The 26,383-nt window shown below is 46.6% G+C and overlaps 1 protein-coding gene across 3 annotated transcripts in view; it reads right to left on the bottom strand.

Annotated features, from left to right (window-relative positions):
* Nucleotides 1-26,383, bottom strand: part of TNRC6A (trinucleotide repeat containing adaptor 6A) — an 853,894-nt gene that overhangs the window by 241,126 nt on the left and 586,385 nt on the right. For all 3 annotated transcript variants that reach the window (XM_069647380.1, XM_069647382.1, XM_069647381.1), the window contains 2 exons: nucleotides 3,970-4,186; nucleotides 2,872-3,003 (listed from right to left, as the gene is read on the bottom strand). In XM_069647380.1, the coding sequence (XP_069503481.1) occupies nucleotides 2,872-3,003; nucleotides 3,970-4,186 (349 nt within the window). The remainder of the gene's footprint in view (nucleotides 1-2,871; nucleotides 3,004-3,969; nucleotides 4,187-26,383) is intronic.

Here is a 26,383-nt window from a genome sequence, read left to right as displayed (position 1 = left end):
AACACTGAACAGCCACTGAAAGTGAAGTTTGCCGGTTGTGAGTTTTGACCGTCTCAGTCCAGTGCAGGAGTCCCCCGACATCCTCACTCTTGTGCCCACGACTGAGGCCCAGAACAGTGGGATCTGCAGAGATGCACAGGAACAGGAGTCATCTGCTGTATCCTTTCTTCATTTTAAAGGTACTGTACAAAGTCTAAGAGAACTTACCTCTTGCTGTAGAGTTGCTTGCATCTTCTACTACTCACAAGTCTAACAGTTTGTTGCCATGTATGGTGGACATCTTACCTCTGGACCTGGAACACCGTCTTCACACAGAACGGGTTATGCTCATAGAATTGCTAGACCTTTCTATTCTAAATGGAGGTTGTTTGATGTCCTTCCTGGAAAACGACGTTTGCATTATTCACGTCGTTGAATTCACCTGATTCAGGGTAGTCACGTGTGTTACTGCATTACATTCATAAGCAGCGTGGAGACGTTGCTCGCTGCTTCTGATTGAACCAACATGGCGTTCGGTAGATGAATCCTTAATCTGCGTCCTCGCATCTCTTCAGTTACTTCTTGGCTTTCCTCTGCGTGTTTCTTCCACACGCGAACTCTTGGAGCTGCATTCTAGAAGTTACGGCATTTTTGTCCTGTTCACGTGAAATTTCTACATGCTATCTTCGGCAGCCGTACACTAGAAGACCAACGGTCGGCTTTCCATCACACGCGAGTTCTGGCAGCACTGTCTGCGTGCACTTCAGTCGCTTGTATCCACAAACGCAGGTTCCTGATATCTTTGCATGCCGCTTTCCTGGCTGAGTGTAAGCTTGTCATGTGCAAAACCACACGCGGTCTACTGTACTCTTCAAGCGCGGTTGTCCTGTCTGCGTGTACTTTTGTTCGCGTGTAAGATCCCACTCGGATTCTGGAACTCTTCTAGTGCGGTTGTCCTGGCTGCGTGTACTTCAGTCGCGTGTAAAACCCCACGCTGTCTACTGTACTTTTCAAGCGCGGCTGTCCAGGCTACATGAACTTTTATCGTGTGTATAACTGCATGCGTTTTTTTAACTCTTTTAAACGTGTAATTCCACACGCAAGTTGTGCTTTGCTTTGGATTTAATCCCTGGCACCTGTGATGAGATAACAGGTGGACTCTATTCATCATTTTTCTGTTCTACGTGGGAAAAGGAAGTATTACCAACAACTGTTTATTTGAAGGTGATTGTGCACAGTACTTTGGACGCTATACTGTGGTGCACCAACCCGGTATCTAGCGTGAGGCTCGTGCCGTTCGGGATAAGTTTCCTTTACTAACCCTCCCTCCTTTTGTCATCGTCTAATTCCTGGATTTCTTCAGAGACTTGTTGGTGGAGACTCCAGTTCTAAGTCTACAGGTTAGTGTGGTACCAAGTGCTATTGCTGTACTATTAGTGTTAGTTGGGATACTTTCTTATTATACTTTATTTTATCCTAGGCCGACTTCCTATGATGCTCCCACGCCCTTTCCAGTGATCCCTCAATCTGCCTGTTTTACTAGTCAGAGAGTTGTATCATTTGGAAGGTCTAATTTTAACTGCACTACTGTCAAGCTGTGTGATTTATCAAGGATCCGGAAGAGACTTACCAATTGTATCCTTTTGGTTACTGTATCCTTTTCATAATACTTGGGTGAATTATGACACGTGTGGCCCTACATGGATTCATCTTTTTCTTCAAAGACTTCTGAAACATTGTGCAAAGACTTGTCTACCCATCTTTATAGAAGTGCTTCAGCCCAAATAGACTCTTGCCTATTGACTTTGGCTTAGCCTGTTTTAACTGAATGACTCTTATTGGGGGATCTGAAAGTATTTGCCTGCTTAAGAAATATTTGTGGTATCTTGTTTGCTCTAATAATCTTTCCCTTTTTTATTTGCTCTCAACTAATTCTGAATGCCAACCGCACCCTAGCAATTGAAGTCACCCGAGCGTGTAGGTCTCTGCTGTATGCCAGCCCAAAGGGTAGTTACTGATTCTGAACTAAGAGGTTGTGTAATTTTGAAGTATATTTGTGTGGCGTTTTAAAGTGCTCCATTCTGAAGAAGGCTTATATTAACTGAATGGTAAATAAATTAATAATTGTTTTAGCAAGAAACCCTGTGTGTAAGGGTCTGGTTGAAAACGTAGCAATGTGAACCTCTGTGTAACTCCCCTACAGCTCACATTGACCCCTCTTGAGATAAGCCTGGCTCCTCATCCACACTACCAACCTGTGTAGTACAGACTTATACTAAAGGTTGGGTTACTTCTGCCAGGTGGTCAGGGTTGTTGTGGTGCACCCTAAGGGTACTGCATACAATCTTCCCTAACATCCCATATCTAACCTTCGCACCAAACTCAGTATTGCTCTAAATTTGCCAGGAATAAATCAATGTCCACAGTGTCCTAGCTATTTTAGTCACCTGATGGTGTAGAAAGTGTCTGTGTGCCATCCCCAATGGGTATCATCCGATTCAGAGAAACAGTGTGTTTTGAAGTATTAAGTGTTACATGTTTTTGGTCCCTTCTGAAGGCGGCTTATATAACTGACTTAAATAAATTAATAATTGTCTAATCAAGAAACCAAGTGTAAGAGTTTATTTAAATACTTGTCACTGTGAATCTTTGTGTAAAAACCCTACTGCTCACATTGACCCCTCTTGAGATAAGCCTGGCTGCTCAGCCACACTACCAACCTTTGTAGTACAGACGTATACCAAAGGTTGGGTTCCCACTGCCAGGAGGTCAAGGTTGCTGTAGTCTCCCAAGCGGTTCTGCACACAATCTTGCTTAACGATCCGTCTCGGTAATGTACCCCAGTCTGATGCATTTGAGAAACAGCAGAGGTTATTTCCTAACTAGACTTACCATGTTTGCTGGAGTTTTGATCCAACGATATGTTAGACATGTTGTTGTCCACCGTAGTCCATTTTCGGAGACGTGACTGCGGTTCCTTCACACTGTTCATGTCTACATTTACATTCAAGTTTGAATTCAAGCCTGGGAAGAAACAACCAATTAACATTGATGGATTTTTTATTAGAAAAAACATTCCTCACCCCCACACATTGGAGTTGCATGTAATGTGTATGTTCATGTGGGAGGACTCAGTAAGCCCATTTAACCAAAAGGCATTGCACATTTCACTCATACGCATGGCACATACTACTTTTTTTTACCATAAACAAACTCCTTGCAGATCTAGAAATATAGCTTGCATGTTAATATTGAGAATAAGTGAAAAAACAAAAATATTATCCTTAATCCATTTACAAACTCCATAAGTAAATACACTATCTTTTTGCGTGCCAGGAGCACATGCTGGTATGGTGACACATGAGATACCAACATCTCATTCCCATCCCACAAGGCCAAACAGGTTCTCTCTTCTGTCTTGCTTGTAGGGTGGTTACAATCCTGATCAGAGCATGTGCTCTTAGCAGGGAAATTGTCTGGTTCACCTGAGATTGTATACTCATAGAAGGCAGCTCAAATGGGGAGGCATGAGTTAATACAAGTGTCAATTCCTTGGAATGTAATCTTTCCAAGATTAGAAAAATCTTTTCTGGTTTCTAAGCGATTTAAATGAATGGTTTTTGGCTGTGGGATCCGCTTCTGACTAGCACCTACACAGCCTTGGACATTGTGAGCTATACATACATATTCAAATAACAAAGGTAGCAGCAGACTCTCAAAATCCTAAATTAGCTAATCAAGGACCACACAATTCACTGCGATGCCCACTGTCAAATCTCCTGAGTCCAAAAATGAAGCAATGAGATACTACCCATTCTATAAAATGATTCCATGACTTTCCCCAAAATGTTACTGCAAATAAATAGCATTTTGGGAGAATACACATTAAAACTCCCATGAAAGCGAAGGCTAAGAGAATGGTATGTATTAATTCTAAGGTGACCACCACAGCACAAGCCTTGTTTCAATATTGATAACACCATAACTCACCAATAGGAAAGTTGCTGAATGAATTGATGGGCGAGGGACCTTTTTGCATCTCTGGGGAGGAGTGAGGAAGCATACTATCAAGGTAGGACTTCATACCAGTTGGTTGATGCACTTGTTGCTGAGGTGGTGGTGGAGGAGGTGGTTGCTTCATCAGCAGGTTTGGATCAAGATGGCGGGCCTGCTGCATCATTTGATGCTGTATGTTGAGATATCGACCCTGTAGAAAATATGCAAGAAGCTCTTTACAAACTAGGAACACATGCAAAATTGAAGGCAGGCAAACAACAACTATCCCAAGACCAGCACATCCTATCCCAAATGCTAGTACATGTTCAATTTGTTTGGTATCTTTGAATCTCAGGCTACGTATGCAAACTGGTAGTGGAGTTCAAACTCTGCTTCCAAATAGGAGTTTGCATGCTTTCAAACATTTCCTGGCAACCATTCAAGCGGTGGGATTCTATATCACTACTGGTGGGGGGTTCAGAGTGGAACTATAGGATTTCCACCAAGTTAAACTTAACACTCACTGTTCGGCAGAATTCCATGCAGTACCCTCTGGGAGCACCACACACAATTAGGACTACAGGTGTAAGCAAAACCAACCTTTGGTATAAGTCTGTAACACACAGTTCGTTGGTAGAGCTGAGCAGCCAGGCTTATCTCAAGAGTGAATTGTGAGCAGTACAAGTAGTTACACAAAGGACTTTCAATCACAGTGGTTCAAGTAGACACATATACTCAAGGTTTCTTGGTAAAACACTTATTAATTTATTCACACAATCATTTATAAAACATTTCACTAGAAGACAACTTAATATTATAGACCAATACACTTCAATACAAAACTCTAAGCTTTTGAGACAGTTTGTGCTCTGTTGAAAAAGGAGCCAAATGGCAGTTCAGTTACTTAGCAGTGAGCAAAAAGGTCAAATGTAAGTAGAATAGATTATATATACTTTCTAGGCAGTGCAAATAGTTTCAGTTCACCAGAATAGTTCCGTTCAAGTCAATAGGCCAGGCCAAAGTCAATGGGCTAGTGTTCTAGATAGGAAAGAGTAGTTCTGGTATCAAACGGTAAAGTCTTTGCAAAAGTTCTCAGAAGTAGTTTAGGCGAAAAAAATCATTTGTGGGGTAAGAAGCTGATTAGGCCTGCAAGTGGGGAAAGTTTTACAAACTTTGTCTCGCGAGTGGCGTTCTCTCAATCGGGTTGACACAGTACCTTTTTGTGAAGAAAACAAATGTTGCTGAAGTCGTGGTTCCTGGCAGTTCCTGCAGATCTCGCTGTTCCTGAGCCTCAGTTGTGGGCACAAGAGGTAGGATGTCGGGGGACTCCTGCACTGCACGGGATCGTTGAGGAAAGCAAACAAAATGGAGTCACTTTAGTAGCTGTAGATTCAAGAACACGAACTGGTGTCCCTCTCCCTGGTTAAACCTAACCAGCCTTGAGAATGGTATCCAGGTGTCTTAAGAGTCGATTGGTCCCAACAACTCAAAGGAAGAAGCCGCCCTTGAAGGAGCTTCTCTGTCGAATGGAGTTTGGCAATTCCGACCTGCAGCAGGGCTTCACCGGGCAAACCAACGTTCCAGTGGTTGCAGCAGCCATCCTCTTCCAGCTCGTTTTCAATTCTTTCGTTCCAGTGGTCGACTCTGCCTTCCAGTCCTGGAGACTCACCTTTTAAACAGTTTTCTCCCTTTCATTCCAGCCTGTCACTCACCCAGCAGGGTGGCTGTTCTTGACGGACAGTCAGCCAGCCAATCACGGCAGAGTGCATTGGGGTCTCCTAGGAGACTAAGCACAGGGAGTTCCGGGCACCTCCCTCAATTCCTGGCCACCCCAGACGCTCAGGCGCCAAGGGCGGACTTCAGCCCTGAAGCCCACCAAAGGCACACGAACAAAGGGACCAAACCTGGTTTGGCGCGCAGAGACAAACACTACAAGGACCTTTCCAAAAAGAAATGGTGAAAAAAGAAGACCGGGACCCGTTTAAACAAAGGGGCTTAAGGTGCCATCTTGAAAAACATGGCTCCTGTGATTTTTAGGTACCGGCGATCGCGGTCGGGAAAAACCACGGTAGTTCCTTGTAAAACCACTGCCACCAGGCTTTTCAATAGGAAAGGGTAGCATTTGACTGCTACATGAGTGTTTAGACACAGGGGATACCATGTAACCCCCTCCAGCACTCCATTGTAAGATGGTGTGTGCTGGGTCTATGAATTTGGAAAAGACTAGTAAAGTCAATTTCACTTTACATTCTCTGGGAAACAGTAGTTCATCCCAGAGAAGGTATTTAAGCTTTTGGGAAGACTAAAAGACATCCCTATGTCACTGTGTTGTGTAACACACATTAAAAGATGATGCCTTATTGAGTTATCTAAAACTCCAAAATCAGAGAACACAAATGTAAAACACACATCAAAACACTTGAGAGTGGGGAAAAAAAGGCTCAAATCAAGTCCTCAAAATCCAGCAAAGTTGCTGGGGGTCTCTAAGGTGAAGGGAATTAGCACATTTCTGAGAATTCTCCTTAACTCTCACCTCTTGCATTTACTTTTGTTTTTGGAACGCTGGACCCTTCCTTTAAGGTGCCAGCGTGGGAAGACCTCTGCCCTTTGATTTGGCTTCAATTCTTTCGTACGGCAGCCCCACCCCCACACTTTTATGTGCTGTGCTATCAGAGACCCCAAAGGTCTCCTTTGCAATGTTGTTTTAGGTTCAATGATTAGACCCTGGACATACCAGCACAGGATTGGTCATTTCTCTTTAATGACTTATATTGTTTGCAGCACAATCAAACTTACATGGAGTGCTGTGGTACACACTTCCGAAGAGCCCTTTTGCTACTTTCCAAGCATACCCTGAACAGACGGTTACATTTTGACCTTTTTTCTGGATGCATTATCCCGGGCTGCCTTTTAGCCAATATAATACAATTAAGGGTATAATTTACTCGAAATGGCCTCTCCTCCGGTTTTAAGTCCTATTCAAGATGGCCTGCCCTTTGTTGACCATCCTATCTTGCCAGGTGGGGGATGGCGCCCTTTCTTCATGCACTCTGGAGGGATTCTTGCAAGAAGTCTGCAAAGGTTCTCCTTTGTGTTTGTGCTTTAAGGATGTGGGGAGAACGGCTGTCTGCCAACCCCCAATCCACAGTCTTCCAGGGACTATGTTGCTATGGACAGCCATCTCCAAGTTTGCAACATTGCAACATTCAAAGTGTCTTTATTGGAGGGCTGGGTTGAAACCTATACCATTTTTGGCAGAGGGGACGAGCTAGACACAGCAGCCCGGTCAACCACTCGAGCTGAAGGGGTCCAACAGTGTCTGGGACAATGTGGATTCATTCAGCCTGCTCGTCATGCTAGAGCTGTCGGCGGCCTTTGATACAGTTGATTTCGAGATCCTCATTGAAAGGCTGTCATCAGTGGCACATATTTCAGAAGAGGCTATGAGATGGTTTGTGTCCTTGTCTGATCGCACCTGGGGGAAGATGGGTGATTGTCTCTCAGAGACTGTGCATACAACTCATATGGGGATGACACCCAAATAACCCACCTATGGAAGCAGTGAATGTGGGTTTGTCCTGCACCAACAAGATTAAGATTTGGATGCTGGAAAATAAACTACAGTTGAATCCCCCAAAAACAGAGGTGATTGTGCTGGGTGCAGGGAGATTGGTACAAGAAATGTTTCACAAATGGTTTACACTGTTCCATGCCCATCTCACTTTGGTGTTCCTACTAGATACTCGGACACTGTAAAGGTCAGTCAAATGGTAAAGTCAGTCTACTTTCAATTGAGGCTTCTAAAACCAGTGATGTCTCTCATTGCAGAGAAGGATCGGCCAACAGTGGTTGGAATACTAACGAATGCTAGGCTGGACTACTGCAATGTCCTCCTTATGGGGGTCCAAAGATTTCAAATAAGGAGAAAAAACTCTGCTTTTAGACTGATTTTCTCGCTAAGTAGAAGCACTGAAATTTCTCAGTATAGAAGGCAGTTACATTGGCTTCAAATATCTCAGAGAATCCTGTTCAAGGTGCTTTGTTGTTTGTTTAAGTGCATCCATGGGATAGCCACAGTCTGAGCACAGGGATTCAGTTGTACCGTCCTCCGAGACTGTTGTGCTCTTTAGATCAGCGCCTTTTGCAATTCCCAAAGGTCAGAACGACCAATTGGCCCGCGAGCGTGGAACGCTCTTACTCTGAACCTTCGACGTCTTGATTCCTTGTGAATCTTCAGGAAACAACTAAAAACCCATTTGTTTGCCTAGATTAGATCCTTTTATCGTCAGACCAAGCCTCTGTGATACTGTGATAAACCATGTAAGACATCTTTGCGCCTAGATGCATTTGTCGCTGATCCCCCTCAGGGGTATGTGCGTTATAAGTTGTTAACAGGGGTATGTGCGTTATAAGTTGTTAAATCAAATTCCTTTCTCTGAGAGACCTTTCAAGAATGCATGGGTGTGTTTGAGGCATGGACTGCCATTGGCTGCCGACACCCGTTTGAATTATGCTTTGTGTGTTCATTCACCGACTCCCAAGGAGGATAAAAGTAGACCATCTTACCCACTCATGCGGCCTAGAGATGGATCTCTGAACCTGCACTCACTCTGGAAGGCCTGCTGCTCAAGGAAGGACCCAAAGCTCTGCACCAACACCCTTTGATCCTCGGTTGATGGCTAAGCTCTGTCTCTCCAAAGAAGACAGAATAAACTGTTAGGGCAGAATATCATTTTGTGGGGGTTCTACAGTACCTTGTTGCATTTTTCATCTTTGCTTTTTTAATTTATGTTGATCAGGGGGACTTCAACAGCAAAGATGCTGCTGCCCCTATATCCCCTTTTCACTCCTTAGGATCTTATGGTCCTGGGTCACCCTAAAGGTGGTCAGAGGTGCTTCGTAAGCATCCCCTTTGTGCTCTAGGGCAATATCACCATACATTGGCTTTAGGGCATAGGCTGGTGGCAGCTAATGTTTCGCGTTTTGGCTTCATCATGGGTGCATGTCGATTTACAGCATTAGTAGCCCAATGTGACCTGCTCACGTGGACTCATTGAGCCCAAGATGGGACTCAATGATGGTTTTAACTTGTCTAGACAAGCTCCTGGCCCTGGGCAGGCTACACTCCGTGTGTGTGGGGCCGTAAGGTAAAATGTCTCTTTTTGCAACTCCACCCCCATAGTTTCCATAGACCCCCTTTCTTTTTGCTCTTCTTTTGTACTTTAAAAGGGAAGTAATGCCTTCAGTTTCACTTGCCTTTTTCTCATTTGTTATGGGGAAACTGATCAATCCTTCTGACTATCAGTACTGAGAACCTAGGTTTCCCCTTTGCAGTCTGTGACTTTTTAACATTGCACAGATCTAGGACAGTTTTTCTAAAGCATACCTAAAAGGACTTTATAAAACCTTATCACTTGAGCAATACAGAAACTCCAACTCTTTGTATAAGGCTGTAACACCTGTTATTATGGTAGCAATGAAAGAGCAGCCAGGCTTATCTTATGGGGGAGAGAGGGCTGTAGATGGGTGTTGGCATTTATATATCACTAGCTAAACTTTGCAGAAATGAAATGAAATATTGTATTTATATTGCGCTCGTACACAAGTTTTTCAGAGCGCGACCAGGCAAAGGGAGAACAAAAAAACGATTTTACTAGGCCCAATGACATTGAGAACGTGCAAGTGCACGGGAAAGGGAAAAGGGGGAAAGTGCATGGAAGGGGGAGAAGTGGAAAGTGCGGAACAGAGCAGAGACAGAATAAATAATAAGTAAACTAAAGGCGATAAACAGTGGTAGTGCAGCCAGTAAATGATAAGTGCTAGGTTAAGCAGATAGGGTATATCTGATCAGTGCAGAAGAAAAGTTGGGGGGTGGGAGGGGGGGCTGTATGGGTACAGATACAGACCCCAGTGCAAGGGGTGGCCCGGAGGCAGTGCAGGAGGGTGGCAGGGTGAGCTGGTACCTGGGCCCGAAGGACAGAGGGTGGCCAGGTGCACAATGCCAGAGAGAAAACAGATCAGCAGGGGAGAAGAGGGGCTAAGGCAGAAGCGAAGAGGAAGTTCTTGAGGTGCTTCCGAAGACGGTTCTCTACAAGTTTCAAGGTGGCAGGGAGGCTGTTCCGAAGGGAAGCCCCAATCGAAGACAAAGATCTACCCCCAGCTCGTTTCTTTGAAAAGCAACTGACTCTGAGGGAGTTAGAAGTAGAGGAGCAAAGGGCTTGTGAGGGGAGGTATTGACGGATAGTTGAAGGTATTTTTGACCCAGGCCTCAGAAAGTCTTGTGGACAATGCACAGGGTTTTAAATTTAATCCTTGCATCCACTTGGAGCCAATGAAGAGATTTTCAGAGCTGTAGAGCTACAATCCCAGGGCTTGAGGCCAAGTACAAGTCTTGCAGTCCTGTTCTGGATTAGTTGTAGAGTGGAGGCAGGAAGATGTAGAAAGAGGCTGTTACAGTAGTCCAACCTAGAGAGAACCAGAGCTTGGGAGACAGTGAGCTTCTGAGGGAAGGAGAGGAAAGGCAGAGTACCTCTGAGGAGGTTCAGTAAGAAGTTTGACTTTTTAGAGATGTCAGATGTGAGAAGAGAAGGAAAGCAGAGTCAAAGATGACCCCGAGGTTTTTAGCCTTGCAGGTAGGGGTAGAACGGTCAAGGGAGGCCGGCCAGAGAGTGAGGGGGAAAGGATGGTCAAGGTGTACGGATGAGGAGGATCTCAGTCTTGTTGGCATTTAGACAAAGATCATTGGCGGCACACCAATTTTGAATGGCGATTAGGCAATCGGAGATGAGGGAAGGAGAGGCGGTGGCTGAGGGAAGCCTGAAAATGAGTCGAGTGTCATCAGCACAACGCTAAATGGATGGGTAACCCCTACTACGCTGGCAAGAAGGGGAAGCAACTAACAATATTGAACAGAGTGTCATCAGCATAGCACTGGAAATGTGAGCAGAAAATGGAAATGCAGTAGGTGAGAGTTGCAAGGTATTGGTTGAAAAGCCAGGGCGAGAGGTTAGACCCCTGGGGAACACTACAGGTAGAGAAGAAGATAGAGGATAGGAAGGACCCAAGTTGTACCTGGGAGGGTCGTTCAGAGAGGAAAGAGGTCAGCCAGGCCAGAGCCTGATCAGTGATACCCAGGTTGTCACAGAGCCGGTTAAGCAGGGTGGTTTTGTTGACCGTGTCCAAGGCAGAGAAGAGATTGAGTAGGATGAGGACAGAGGGAATGTAGAGTCAAGATTGGAGAGCAGATTTTCACGATGTTCAGGAGAGCAGTTTCCGTGTTTCTGGCAGATCTCACGTCAGATTGGTGGTCATGGAAAGAGCCCACAGAGTCGGAATGAAGGTTAAACTGAGAGAAGGCCAGCTTTTCAGGAGTTTACCCAAAAAGGGAGTAATGGAAATTGGGCAATAGTTAGCCGGACAGGAAGGATCAGCTGTGGGTTTGTTGAGGAGAGGATGCACAAGGGAGTGCTTCAGAGGGGAGGGTGAAGGATCCAGAGGCAAAGCAGAGGTTGCAGAAATCGGCAAGGGCCGGCGCGAGAGTATTGATGTGGTCCTTAATGGTTTCAGAGGAACAGGGATGGACCTGTTTTGATGAGGCTTTCATAGATCGGACTTGTCTAGCGATCTCATCTGGGGAGGAAAGGAGGAGAAAGAGGTTGGGGGATAGTTGAAGGAGGATCATCAAGCAGAGATGGAGAGGAAGGGGAGCAGAGGAGATGGTGGACAAGATGTCCTGGGGTTTTTTTTAGAGATAAAATGAGAGGCAAGGGCATTACAAAGAGCCTGAGATGCTAGAGGAGGGGTGAAGACTGAAGCAGAGTTGGCCAGTTCCTTAGAGATTTTAAAGAGTTTGGTCGAGTTGTTAGATGCCGCAGTGACATGGGCTTGAATGTGGACTCTCTTCTTGGTGCGGACAGAGTCTTGGTATTGCCTTTGGAGCAGGCTGCAGGCCAGTTTGTCAGAGGATGAACAAACCCTGCATCTCCTCTCAGCCGCCCTAAACTTACGCTTAAGTGTAGCTAGATCAGTCATACCAAGAATTGCACTTGGCTTTGGTCTTCAAACGGATCCTCGTGACAGGGGCAAGAGCATCGAGCATAGCAGAAATAGAGGAGTAGAGCAGGGACAGGGCTGTGACAGGGTGTGAGTCAGCCAAGGGTGGAAGGGGAGGGGGGTAGAAGGTGGCAGCGAAAGCCTAGACTGACAAACGCTTCATGGGCCGGATGTCCAAGAAGGTGGGTGCCAATCTTGGCGTAGACTTGAGGGGAGGAGATGGAGAGAGGAGTGGAGGCAGTGATAACTCCAGGAGAGAGGAGTGGTGAGGGGAATAGAGAGGGAGAGGCCATGGGAGATCAAGACATCAAGTGTGAAACCAGCAGAGTGAGTCGGGTCGGAGGGGAGGATAGAGAGGGAGAGTGTATCGCAGAGGTCGCGAAAGAGCACAGATGAGGAACGGGGAGAATCAAAATGGATGTTGAGGTCACTGAGGAGGAGGAGTTGAGTGGTGGAGGCCAGGAGGGAGGAGAGGTCTGCCCACCCAGAGAAAAAGGAGGTGATTGGACCAGGGGGCCGATAGAGAGTAGCAACGGTAAGAGAGTGGCTAGGAGCGAGAGAGAGGGAGAGCGAGAGAGAGACTGCAGACAAGGCATTCGAAAGAGGAGTAAGCCTGAGTGGGGATGATAGAGGCAGAAATCCACTCAGTGAAGATCAGGACTACTCCTCCTCCGGGCCCGGTCGATCGGGGGGGGGGTGGTGGGGGGTCAGAGAGGATCTTGTAGCCATCAGGGAGGAGAGTGTCAAAGCGTGTGAGAGCTGGCCGTGAACCACGTCTGGGTAAGACCGAGGACACAGAGGTCAAGTTCTTCAAGGAGGTGGCAGATGTAAAAGGAGTGTTTGACAGCAGATCGAGAGTTGAGAGTGGCAAGATGAAGGTTGCCAGCCTTAAAGACCTTCCGGGGAGGTGAACAAATCAGAGGTACACCCTGCAGAGGTGTTGGGGCGATCTTTGAGGTTGGGCAGCTGTGGAGGGAAAAGAAGACAAGGTAGCCAAGGGAGGAGAGTAGGGGACAGCTGGAGGTGAAAGGAAGTTGATGAGGAGGTGAGGGAACCGTCTATCAAAGAGGAGGAGTTTGGCCTGAGGCCTTGCGCCAAGAAAGTGCCGTTTAGGTAGAGATTAATGATGACTCTGGAGGAGTCGAAGGAACCCATGAGGACTTCCCAATGGATGCCACCATTAATGGGAGAGGAGGCGACAAGACAGAGCTCAGAGATCTTAGGAGGGGCCAGAGATCTGGCAAAGGAACGACAAAGAGGATATCAGTGAGGGTTTATCTGGCAGAGGCACTGGAATAGGTATCAGCAATGGGGAGACCTGGGTTGGAGGCCAAGATATTGTTTCAAATGTATTCTTACCAGACTTGGTGAGAAGGGAAGGATAGTTGATAGAGAAGCAGTTGGGAGTAGATAGGGGAAACAGATAGCGCCATGGGCAGGTAGAGAGAGGAGGCAGAGGTAGCAGTCGCTGGCTAGCAGGTTACATTTGAGGGCAATCGTTAAATGGAAAACACAGCCAAATTTGACTTTAAAAAACACAGGAAAGATTAAAGGAAGAAAAAGGTTAAACAGGTTTTCATGGCATGTGAGTGCACTTAAATCTTCCAATGAAGTCTGCACAAGCCTTTCCCAGCAATAACAGTCTACAGGTTACCTCCCAACTAGAGGGACAGAAATATCAAAGTCAATGGTGTAGACGATTTTGCAGGGAAGCCAGGACAGCTGAAGGCAATTGGAGCATCTGAGGCAAGAATTGATGTAGTAACCCTGGGGGAGACTACACCAGCCTTGTACTCTTGGTATTGGGTAACCCACCTATTGGTATAGGTCTGTACTACACAGGTTGGTAGTATAACTGAGCAGCCAGGCTTCTCTCAAGGGGGTAAATGTGAGCTGTAGGGCTGTAGCATCAAAATCCACATATACATGTACCCAATAACACTTGCACTCAAGATTTTCTAGTAAAATAATTATTTAACGGTCAGTTTTAAACATGCATTCTTTAAAAACGGCAATGTGCAACAACCAAAAAACGTTCTCAGAATCAAGGTAAGCAAGTAGATACTCTTTAGAGATGCTTCATACACACTTCCTACACCCTGGGTTGACTTCACTAACTAGGACAGTATTGGCATTTATTTATCACTTTTGTACTTTGTAAATTCTGACATTGGTAGAAAGAAAAAGGTTAAAGGAAGGAAAAAGGTTAACAGATTCTCAGAGCATGTGAGCACTTTTAAATCGCCCAATGAAGTCTAGATAAAAACCTTTCCCAGCAATATTAGTTAAAACCCAATGCATCACCTATGAGGGACAGTAAGAATATCAAAGTCAGTGGACTAGAAGAGTATGCAGGGAGCCAGGACAGCCAAAGACAATTTGGAGCAAAGTCTATGGAGCTAAGGAACTTATTAGATAGAAAAATGTCTTGCACAAAGTTAGAGAGTTGCTCTAGAAAATCACTTGGGTCACAAGCTGTTATACTTATGAATGTTAGAGCTGAGCTTAACTCTAGAAAAGCAGCTACTGCAAGCCTCAGCTGAGAAAAGCAAGCTACAGAGAGGTAAGTACCCCTGAGTCACAACAGCACCTTAGGTTAGTAGAGGATCCAGCTGGCTCCTGTATTAGTTGCAGTGTTGCAGATCCTGTGTTCCTGAGCCTTAGTCATGGTGGACAAGAGGGAGGACGCCTGCACAGCAGTTCGGAAAGTAGGCGGCAGCTACGGGCTATTTTCAATTCAGCAGTACTTTGTGGTTTCAGCATGCGGTAAAGAGCACCACCGCAGATCTTGGACACCGGTTGGGCTTCCTTCACTCCTTGAGTCCAGCAGTGACTCGAGCTTGGGGTGTCCTGCTTCTGGAGGGTCCTCGGGAGACTCTTTGAGCTTTTGCCGGCTTATAGACGTTGCACTCGACCACGGATTTCTCGGCCCCTGGCACTCAGTTCCAGCAGCAGCAAAGAAGTACAGCTAGATGGGGAAGTTCTTCCAGCAAAGTTCGTCTCAGCGTTAGTTGGCCCCACTAACCCAAGGGAAGAAGTCAGCCTTTACGGGGCTTCTCTTGTCGATTAGGAAAAGGAGTTTCAGCACAGTAGCAGGGCTTTGCTGGGCAGTTCAACAGTCCAGTAGGATGCAGCAAGCTTCTCTTCACGATTCCTTCGTCGGATTTTTCTTCTAGTGGTCGACTGTCTTCAGTCCAAGAAGCCTTGCCTTTTATGCAGGTTACTCCCAATCATGCACAGCTTAGCTGTTACTCGCACAGTAGGGTGGATGTCGTGCAAGGACAGCCAGCCAGCCAGGACTGGGTGCATTCACGCATTCCTAGAGAAAGGACAGGGGAGTTTCAGGAACCTCACTCACATCCTGCCTTTCCAAACGCACTGGAGCCAGAGGCGGGCTTCAGGGCTGAAGCACGCAAAAGCAAAACTAACAAAAGGCTCAGACCTGGCCCACGTGCAGAGCAAAACCCAAGAAAGATCTCACAAACAGAAAATGGTGAAAAGAGAAGACTGGGGCCATTTTGACAAAAATGGTCACCCATGGGTGCTATACTGTGGCTGAGGATTCAGCCTGCGGTAGAAAAGTACAACGGTAGGAAAATTAAACCACTGCCACCAGCCATTTAAAGTAGTGAGGGTACCAACATTTTTTTACATGAGAGAGTAGGATAAGGGGCTACTAGGTAAAGCCCCCCGCCCCCTCACGCTTCCCCTCCCAGCACTCCACATAAGATGGCGCGTGCTGGACCTACAAAGAGAAAGGTTAAGTAAAGTCAATTTCACTTTATTATTCTTGGGAACAGTCGTTCACTTAAGAAAAGGTATTTAAACTTTATGAGAAATCTAAAGGATTTCTTTGTGACACTACAATAAAGGTGCTTTGTGCCACCATACAAAAAGTAGATGCCCATAGAGTTTGTCAGACTCCAAAACAGTGGAAACATAATTCAAATCAGGTCAAAACACATGAGAAAAAGGTCGCACTCACTCCAGGTTAAAAACTAAAAAGTCCTAAAGTCCACCAAAAGAGCTGGGGGTCTCTAAGGTTGAAGAGAATTAGCAGAGAAATGAGAATTCTCCCTAACAATGGGTACAAAGAACTTGTAGCATACATATGGCCCAATGAATACGGATACACGGATGTATTGTACAAATAATGGTTTATTTATATATACACCTAGGTAAAGAGAATTATTTAGAAAGGCAAGTACTATTACAAGTCAAACAATTATAACCAACACAATACTTATGGTAAGTAAACCAAAGTAGAAGCTCACTGTCTCTCGCGCCCTGGTCCTCTCAAGGTTGGACTATTGCAACAGCCTCTTTCTAGATCTACCTGCTTCTCCGCCCATTGCAACTTATCCAGAACAGGACTGCAAGACTTGTCCTTGGCCTCAAGCCTTTCAGGGCTGGAGAGATCGTATCTCTCCAGCCCTGAAATGTCTTCACTGGCTCCCAGTGGATGCAAGGATTCAATTCAAGACCCTTTGCATTGTCCACAAGGCTTTCTGGGGTTGGGTCCAAAACACCTTCAGCTGTCCCTCTGTAATACCTTCCCTCGCGAGCCATTCACTCCTCCACCTCCAACTCCCTCAGGGTCAGTCGTTTTTCTAAGAAACGAGCTGGGGGTAGATCTCCATCTTCGGCTGGGGCATCCCTGTGGAACAGCCTCCCTGCTACTCTGAAACTTGAGGAGAATCATCTCCGGTTCCGGAAGCACCTCAAGACCTTCCTGTTTGCTTCTGCCCCCTCTCCCCTGTTGATCTGTTCTATCTCGCCATCGTGAAATGAAATTATATTTTATTTATATCACGCTCATACACAAGTGTTTCAGAGCGCGATCGTGCACCTGGTCTCCCTCTGTCTTTAGGGCCCAGGTACCTGTGCACCCTGCCACCCATCCGCACTGCCTCCGGGCAATCCCTTGCACTGGGGTCTGTGTCTGTAACCCTACAGCCGCCACCCCCTTCTTTTTCTGCACTTATTCAGACACACCCTGTTTGTTACTTTATTCTTAGCACTTGCTGGCTGCACTACCATCGTTTGTTGATTTCTGTTATTTATTTATTGATGTTTTATTTACTGCTTATTTTTGTTCAGCACTTTCCACCTCTCCTCCCCTCCCTTGCACTTACCTCTCTCCCTCTCCCATGCACCTGCACGTTCTCAATGTCACTGGGCCTAGTAAGATGAACAAGTTACTTACCAACTGGTAACGTTCTTTCGACTGGATGTTCCTCCAACGTATTCCTCATCTTAGATGTATTCCATCCAGCTTTAGCTGCTTCAGAAAACTTCTCGGCAGAGGGCGTCGTGCGTCGTCGAGTTGAAGTCCCTCGAAGGCCTCCGTCGAGGGTGATGTCATCGGGTATACAAGTAGCACGCGCGACGCCCGTTAACTTCAGTTCTGTTTTTCCCCTCTTGCTTTGTTGTATATAGTGTAGGTAGCGAGGGGTCAACCTTGCGAGAGTTGAAGTGACAAGAACCCGGAAAATCTACAGAGGGGTAGGATGGGAGGGAGATGAGGAATATTTTGGAGGAACATCCAGTCGAAAGAACGTTACCAGATGGTAAGTAACTTGTTCTTCGAATGGATTGTGTCCTCCAACGTATTCCTCATCTTAGATAGACTCCCAAAGCAGTGTAGAAAGCTCTCTGGAGGAGGGAGTAGATTTTTTAATATTATATAGGCGAATATAGCACTGCTTTACAAAAAGCAAGCTCTTTAGACTGGGAAGCATCTAGACTATGGTATTTTGAAAAGGTGTGCAGCAATGACCAAGTTGCTGCATCACAAATAGATTATATGGGAACACCTCTTTGAAGGGCTGTCGAATAGGCTATTCCTCTGGTAGAATGGGCCCTTAAGCCTTCTGGTGGATCTTTGCCCGCCAATCTGTAGCATTCTGAAATGCAAAGCACAATCCAAGGTGATATGGTTTGTTTTGACAACGATTGACCAAATCTCCTTCCGATGTAGCCAATGAAAAGTTGATTATCCACTCCAAGCTTGGAAAGCCTAGAAATGTAAAAGCTTAGAGCTCTTTTTCGGGTCCAACCTGTGCAATCTTTCCTCCTCCTTACTGGGATGAGGTGGAGGGTAGAACGCAGGCAGAAACATTTTCTGATTTAAATGGAAATCAGACACAACTTTAGGTAAGAATGAGGGTTTAACCCTCAATACCACTCTGTCCCTGTGGAACACAATATAGGGTGGCCCAGAAGACAGTGCCTGCAATTCGCTCACTCTTCGTGCAGATGTTAAAGGAACCAGGAAAGCGGTTTTCAACATTAGTAATCTTAATGGACAAGTGTGCAAGCGTTCAAAAGGGGCACACATTAAAAACTTTAGAACCAGATTAAGATCCCAAACTGGGACTTGGAAAGGAGAAGGAGGGAACACATTGGTGAGTCCCTTTAACAATTGTATTATCAAAGGAATTTTAAAGTAGGAACATTCTTCTTAAGAGCGCTTGAAAATGGAAAGCGCTGCAAGATGACCTTTAATGGTCCCAACATTGAAGCCTCTATGTGCCAGGGACAAGAGGAAGGGCAACACTTCCAGGTTAGAACACAGAAAAAGATCAACATTATTTTCCCTTCACCAGTTGCAAAACTTCTTTCAACGGCACAGAGATTTTGTTGCTGGCCTTCTTGCCGAAAGCAACACCTTCATGATGTCATCTGGAAGGTCGCAATCCTTGTATCTCAGCCTTTCAGATACCAAGAATGAAGGTTTAGGGTCCTGACCTCTGGATGGAGAACCTGGCCCTCCATTTGTAAGAGAAGGTCCTCTCTCTGAGGAAGACGTAACGCGGGGCAGATGGACTTGTCTAGAAGGTCCGGGTACCACGTTCTCCTGGCCCAATCCGGGGCAATTAGGATCATGCAGTTTCCGAACCGTCTCAATCTCCTGATAACTTGAGGAATGACGGGAATCGTAGGGAACGCGTATAGCAGTGGGAAGTTCCACTCCACCACAAACAGGTCCCCTAGGGCTCCTCTCGGGGGAAATTTCCTTGAGCAATACTTTTCACACTTCCGGTTGATTCCGGTCGCAAACAAGTCTACCTGAGGGGTTCCCCAAAGGGTGAAGATCTCCCGAAGGACTTCCTGAGCCAGTTCCCACTCGGACACTGTACTCTGCCTGCTCAGAGCGTCCGCCGTCATATTCTCCTGTCCGGCTAGATGAACTGCCATTAAGGAGATTTCTTTTTGAATTGCCCAATACCAGAGCCGCATTGCCTCTCTGCACAGTGCTAGTCTGATTGCTCTCAGCTCTAAAAGGTTGATGTGTAGTTTGGACTCTGATGGAGACCAACGACCTTTGATTGCCTGATCGTTGGCATGAGCTCCCCACGCCATGAGTGAGGTGTACGTCACTACTGTAATCTCTGGCCATGGTTGCCAAAAAAAATTCTCCTTTTAGGATGTTCTCTGTGCAAGTCCACCACAGAAGATCCTGCCGAACCTTGTTCGGAATTTGAAGGAGATCCGTCATTTGACCTGAAAACTGGGACCATTGAGTCTTTAGAGCCCATTGAATGGATCTCATCCTCAGGCGTGCTTCTGGCACTAGGAAAATGCAGTATGCCATGAGGCCAAGCAATCTCAAGAAGTAGGCCTTGAGATTTTGGGCATTTTGAAATTTGGAAACCATCTGAAGAATGTCTTGAGCCCTCGACTTGGGTGGCAAGCTCTTTCCCAATGATGTGTCTAATACAGGCCCTATGTACTGGAGCTGTTGGGAAGGTGTCATTTGTGACTTCTTGAAATTGAGGTAGAAGCCCAGCCTGTGGAGTAAGTGGCAGGTGACTTTCAGATGATCCAGGGCTTGTTCGGCAGAACGCACCCTGATCAACCAATCGTCCAGGTAGGGGTAGACGTGAATCCCCCATCTCATGAGGTGCGCTGCCACCACTACCATCAACTTGGTTAAGACCCTCGGGCGGAGGTCTACCCGAATGGTAGGACTCGAAAATGATAGTGCGAGTCGCCAACTACGAACCTCAGATATGTTCTGTGCTTGAGATGGATTGGCACATGAAAATAAGCATCCTGGAGGTCCAATGACACCAACCAATCCTGAAGTTGAAGGGCCTGAAGGATCTGAGAAAGAGTAACCATTTTCAACTTGTCCTTCCTAAGGAGCTTGTTCAAGCCTCTTAAATCCAAGATGGGTCTCAGTCCTCGGTCCTTTTTGGGAATCAAAAAATATGGGGAGTACCATCCCTTGTTCTTCTCGGCTACAGGTACTGGTTCTATAGCACCTTTCTCTAGCAGGGTTAAGACTTCCTGCTGTAGGAGCGGGTCTGGAAACTTCAAAGAGTGTCTCTCTGGTGGATTGCTTTGAGGTTGCGTTAGAAAAGGAAGGCAGTAACCTTGGGCTATTATTTATAGAGCCCAAACATCTGAAGTAATGGCTCGCAATTCTTGCAGATGCTGCGACAGCCTGCCTCCCACAGGTGTCTTGTGATGCAAGTCCTCAAAGTGGTTTTGTGGCGGTTGCTGTGGCCGCTGATGGTAAAGAGGCTGCAGCTGACTTTGCACGTTTTCGTCATCCGCCACAAGTGGCTTTTTTCTGGCCTTCGACTGGCCATTCCTCTCACCTTTCCATATGAGGAGTAATAACGATAGGATCGTCCCCACCTAGATTGTCCTGATGCACGAAAAGGCTGAGGTTGCCTAATCGCAGCTCCTAAAGATTTGGCAGCTGCTTTTGACGTCTGAAACCTCTCAAGGCTCTCGTTAGCCTTGTTGCCAAAAAGGTGAGACCCATCAAAGAGCATGTTCAAAAGACTGTTTTGCACGTCTGGTGCGAAACCTGACTTTCGCAACCACGCAAATCTGCGCATTACTGTGTTAGTGGCCATGAACCTGCTAACATTATCTGCAGTGTCCAATCCAGACGGAAGGGATTCCTGCATGGGATCCTTTCCATCTCTAACAATGGCTAGGAATCCTTTCCTTTCTTCCCCCTCTGGTATGTGCTCGCCGTCATTGCAATACACTCCCACAGAGTGTACGAAAATTTTGCCAAGACACATGTGGAGTTTGCCGATTTTAACGCCATACTCCCAGCTGAAAATACCTTGCAAACCCAACCATCCACACACTTGTTGTCCCTATCCGGAGGGATATAAGGGTACGCCACCTTATTTGAAGCTGTGGCTGCATGGACCACCAGACTCTCGGGAGTAGGGTGTTTGGACAGATAGCCGGGGTCGCTACTGGAAGAGCGGTATTTTGAAGTGAGGTACTTATTCAACATAGGAATAGACTCCGGGGTCTTCCAATTTTTAGACACCCTATTTTGTAAGGCTACATGGAAGGGTAAAATCAGATCTTCGGTGGGACCATGATCCAATATATCGGTCCGATCATCCTGGATGAATTGAGTTGGTGGTCTACCCCATCCTAAATATTCAACCACTTTGTGTCATTATCTGCCTGTTTGAGGGACTGGCATGTTCCCCTGGTTCTGGCCTGCCAAAATCTGTTTCAGGTGAAGTGTCAATTCCACTTGGATTATACAAGGTTTCCACCAGATCTCTAATTCTGCTTTCCTCAGAAATCAGGCATTCTGGGACATTCAGGGTGCCATATTGCAGGCCAAAACGAACATCCTCCTCCTGAGACCTCTCTTGTTCTTTAAAAATTGAAGTTATGGATTTTAAATATTCTTTCCTTGGAAGAGGTTTAAAATAAATTCTGGGAGAGGTGTAGCAGTAGAGGCTGAATGCTTTACAGCCTTTGCAGCTTTTTCTTTTTCTGCTATTTTGACAGCTTCTGGCTGAATTGGTGCCTTGGAAGCATTCGAAGCCGAGGGGCTTCGGGGTCTATGTCGACGAAATAGTGGTTTTTCGACGGAGCTTGCGTCAAGGTGCTCTTCGAAGGCTCGCCCTTCGAGGTGTGTCGGGTTCCGGACGGCGTCGGTCACCTCGAACGGTCGACTTGAGCGATCTTTTTCGCTCGGGGTCCTGGAGGGTTCCCGAACTTTTTTCCTCAGATCACCCGGGCTCGAGGGCGCGCAAGTGTCGTAACGGTAACACTCCCGGCCGGCTTCCGAGGAAGACATAGACCGAGGCTTAGCCTTTTCAAAAACCTCCATTTTTTTTCTAAATGCTTCCCATTCTTCGGAGGAAGAATGTTTTGTGGGGCATTTCATTCTTTTGGGAGATTCGTCGAAGACGAAGAGTGGTGTGAACCACTGCGGGACCTAAACCGATGCTTTTGCCTTTCGCGTCGAGGAGATTTCTCCTCACGGGACCTCGACTCGACGCTAGAAGCTTTTCGGTCGGGTTTTCAACCTACCTACAGTTTTCCCTTCCTCTCTCGCAAAGCCTTAACCGTCATTGCCTGACACTTCATACAGGCCTCCATGTCGTGGCCTTCATCGAGGCACCACAAAAATTCTCGGTGCGGATCCGGGATGGACCGCAGGATTTACACTTTTTGAACCCCGAACGTGGGGTAGTCTGAGGTCGACGACAAGGACATTCTCGAATATCGCTTCACAATAACTGTCACAGAACTACTCGAGGCGCGCCAAGTCTCTGAAGCAACACGTACTATGGAAAAACAGAACTGAGGCCAACGGGCACTGCGCGTGCTACTTGTATACCCGATGACGTCACCCTCGACGGAGGCCTTTGAGGGACTTCGACTCAACGACATCAACGCACGGCGCCCTCTGCCGAGAAAACATTTCTGAAGCAGCTAAAGCTGGATGGAATACATCCAAGATGAGGAATACGTTGGAGAACACAATCCATTCGAACATTGTTTTCGATCTCCCTTGCCTCGGCGCGCTCTGTGTATGAGCGCAATATAAATAAAATATCAATAGTATACACCTTATTTAGAATAGCAGTATGTAGTTTAAGGTGAGTAGAACCTTGTTACCCTCACCATTTTCAATGGCTGGTGGAAGTGGTTTGATTTTCTTACCATTGGCCGTTTTTACCGCAGGCTGAATCCTCAGCTGCAGTATAGCACCCATGGGTGACCATTTTGTCAAAATGGCCCTGGTCTTTTTTCGCCATTTCTTGTCAGAAAGGTCCTTCTTGAGATTTACCCTGCGCGCCAAACCAGGTTCCCTTTGGCGGGATTCACGAGTGAAGCCTGCGTCTGGCTCCAGTAGGTCTGGCAGGGGCAGGAAGTGAGGGAGGTGCCCAAAACGCTGTGAGCAGGAATGCACCCAAAGATGGTTGGCTGGCTGGCTGTACGGCAAGGACAGCCACCCTGCTGTGTGATTGACAGCTAGGCAAGAATGCATGGGAGAAACCTGCATAAAAGGCAAGGCTTTTTGTCTTGGAAGGCAGAGTCGACCACTGGATGAAGGAATTGGTGAAGCCCTGCTGCTCTGCTGAAACTCTGAATTCGCCTCAACTAGAGAAGCCCTGCAAGTACGACTTCTCCCCTTGAGTTGGTGGGACCAATCAACTCCAAAGTGAACTTGTTTGGACATCCTCGCGGAGCTGGCTGTACTTCCACTGCTGCTGCTGGAACCAAAGTGCCAGGGAGAGGAACACCAAACGGAGTGCATCACTTTTAAGTCAGACACTGAGCTAGTGGAAGATCCTCTGAACTCCCAGTAAGCAGGACTGACCAAGCCTGAGCGACCTCAACAGAGTGCTGGACCCCAGATGCGAGGAAAGTCCAGAGTGGTATCTGAGAGTCCACAGTGGTGCTACTTGCTGAGACGAGAGGAGCAGAAACCGCAAAATGCAGCTGAATAGAAGTTTGTCCTTTTCTGCTGCTGACCGTCCCATTGCAGTGCAGGAGTCCCCAGACATCCTCCCTCTTGTCCCCACGACTGAGGCCCAGGATTAGCAGAATCTGCAGAGCTGCACAGGAACAGAAGCCAGCTGGAACCATTTCTTCGAACCAAAAGGTACTTACCTCTTGTTGTAGCCTTACTTGATCTCAGTTGAGACTTGTCGTGGTTGGAAAGGGGTAATTTACTTTGCATTGGAGGGGTCGATGGGGGGGGGGGGGAAGGGAGGGGCTCAAAAGTACTCACCTGCTGCAGAATATTTGTGTAATCTCTTGTTTTATTCTGAAATCTCTTTACTTTAACACTCATCTCAGTATTGCTCTAAATGAACCAGTGATAAGTCCACAGTGTCCTAGTTATGCAAGTGTCCTAAGTGCACAGGAAGTGTGTGCGCCATCCAATACCTCATGGGTATTTGCTGATTTAGAGAAACCAAGAGTGTGTATTTTGGAGTGTATTTGTGTGTTACTATTATATTGCCCCTTCTGAAGAAGGCTTATTGAAACTGACTGTTAAATTAATAATTTTTTAATGAGAAAACCTTGAGTGTAAGTGTTTATTTGGATACTTGTCACTGTGAATCTCTGTGTAACCATACCACTGCTCACATTGACCCCTCTTGAGTTAAGCCTGGCTGCTCAGCCACACTACCAACCTGTGTAATACAGACTTATACCAAAGGTTGGGTGCCTATTGCCAGGAGGTAAAGGTTGTTGTAGTGCACCCAAAGGGTACTGCTCCAAATCTTGCCTAACAATCACCAAGTTTTCACAGGGTCTCGGGCATGCCTTTACCCTCAAGCACAGCCCCCCCTTCACTTGCTTCCATATTCGCTCTCTCTGTGAACTTCACTCCTGTACACAATTGTTAGGACTGATTTTCTATACTGTGGCCTGGTGGACAGATGTATAGAAGGCCAGCCTATTGTGACAGGGACAACTCTGGGTGCTGTAGCCAAACCTGTTCAAGGTAGCAGTGACAAGTGGTCTAGGCCAAGTTTTCCTTTCTCACACTCCTGCGCTTCCTTCCCCCTTTGAGACCCCCCCACCACTCCACTCTCACCCAGCATCCATTGAGAGCCGGTTGTCCTGGGGGTTCATATGACCACCCCAAACCAACTTCTCAGACCTCTCCTAGGCATCCATGACCAGGCAGCTGCAAAGGGCCTGTATTCTGTGCCACTCAAGTCATCATCCAGTCAGATAAAGGATGACACCACATAAGTCTCAAGAGGTGGTGATCTTGTAAAGGGTCCACAATGAGTGCACACAATAGGAGTCACAAATTAACTTAGACAATATGTATATAAGTACAGTTATTTATTGATGGCCAAACACTATGAACAATGACTACTAACAGGTAGAAGTATCACACAACACTAAAAATAGAATACATATACACAGTCACTAGAGTAGGGCAAAATACAGATCAAACCCCTGTAAAGGAAAGTACAGATTAGATAATGCACTACAGGTCCACAGGGAATTAGCCCTACCTTTAAAAGTCCTTCCCTAAATTGTCTGGGGCCTTATGCCCAAAAGTTCAGAAAAAGTTCCGACGCAGTTTGTAACGCTGTAGAAAATGAAGATAGGGTCTCTGGGATGCAGTAAATGATTCCACGGGTGAGGGGACAAGTTATACTAAAAAAGTGTTCCCAACTTTTGAAAGGCTTGCACAAGGAAGCAATGGCAAACCAAAAGGGTTATAAAAGTTTGTAAAAGTTAGCAAAACATTTTAAAGGGAGTTTGGGGGGCAGGTACAAACCACTGTAACTGACCCCCCACGTACTCCTATTCTTCACAGGACTTGGCAGGTCGATGGAAGGTCAGAGGTTGCTTTTCCCGCCGTCAGCCTCATTCCTTGGTTCGCAGGGGTTGCAGGCTCGAGCAGATGTCCGGTCAGTGCCTTTGGCTGGTGCAAAGACTCTCAAAGGAAGAAGCAGAAAAACACAAGGCAGGACCTCCATCTCAGGACTGGACTCGAAGGTGAGCTTTTTCAGACGGCAGTCACTGCAGCACAGCGACGCAAAGGGACTGACTTGTTGCAGTCAGACATTTCCTCCCATCTCGGGCCCCCTTGACGCTAGGACTTTGAATTTCCACTGAAGTATGTTCTGTAGGATAAGCGGAGGATGACTTAAGTTCCAGGCCTCGACTCAGAACGGCGGGGTCGGCATGAAAAACTCAGAGCTGGTCAGCCACAGGGCAGTCCCGGGGCACTTCCGAAGGCTCTTCTTCGCAGGGTACCGAGCAGACATCAAGAATGGATGGTGTCTCCACTCCAAGGGTCCCAGCTCCCTCACAGGACTACTCGTGATCAACAGCAAGACAGATCTTCCAGGACAGCAGCAGAAGTTGGTCACCACAGCTCGACAGAAGTCTTGGCGCTTGCAAGTAGAACTAGCCCCCACACAAACCAGCAGTGGTCCAATCAGGACCACTGGCGGGAACACTCATGGATATCACTCACACACTGAAACCAGTTTGTGGGCTGGGACTGTCTGGTCCCAATCCACAATCTGCCAGCAAACGCACATAGCCCCTCCAAGTGCCTGCCAAAAGCCTCTGCTTTTCCATC

The sequence above is a fragment of the Ambystoma mexicanum genome, chromosome 2q, assembly GCF_040938575.1.
Source record: "Ambystoma mexicanum isolate Mex_15411 chromosome 2q, UKY_AmexF1_1, whole genome shotgun sequence".
Classification (NCBI taxonomy): domain Eukaryota; kingdom Metazoa; phylum Chordata; class Amphibia; order Caudata; family Ambystomatidae; genus Ambystoma; species Ambystoma mexicanum.
The sequence above is the reverse complement of the archived record's forward strand: the minus strand, read 5'-3'. Positions and strand labels throughout refer to the sequence as shown.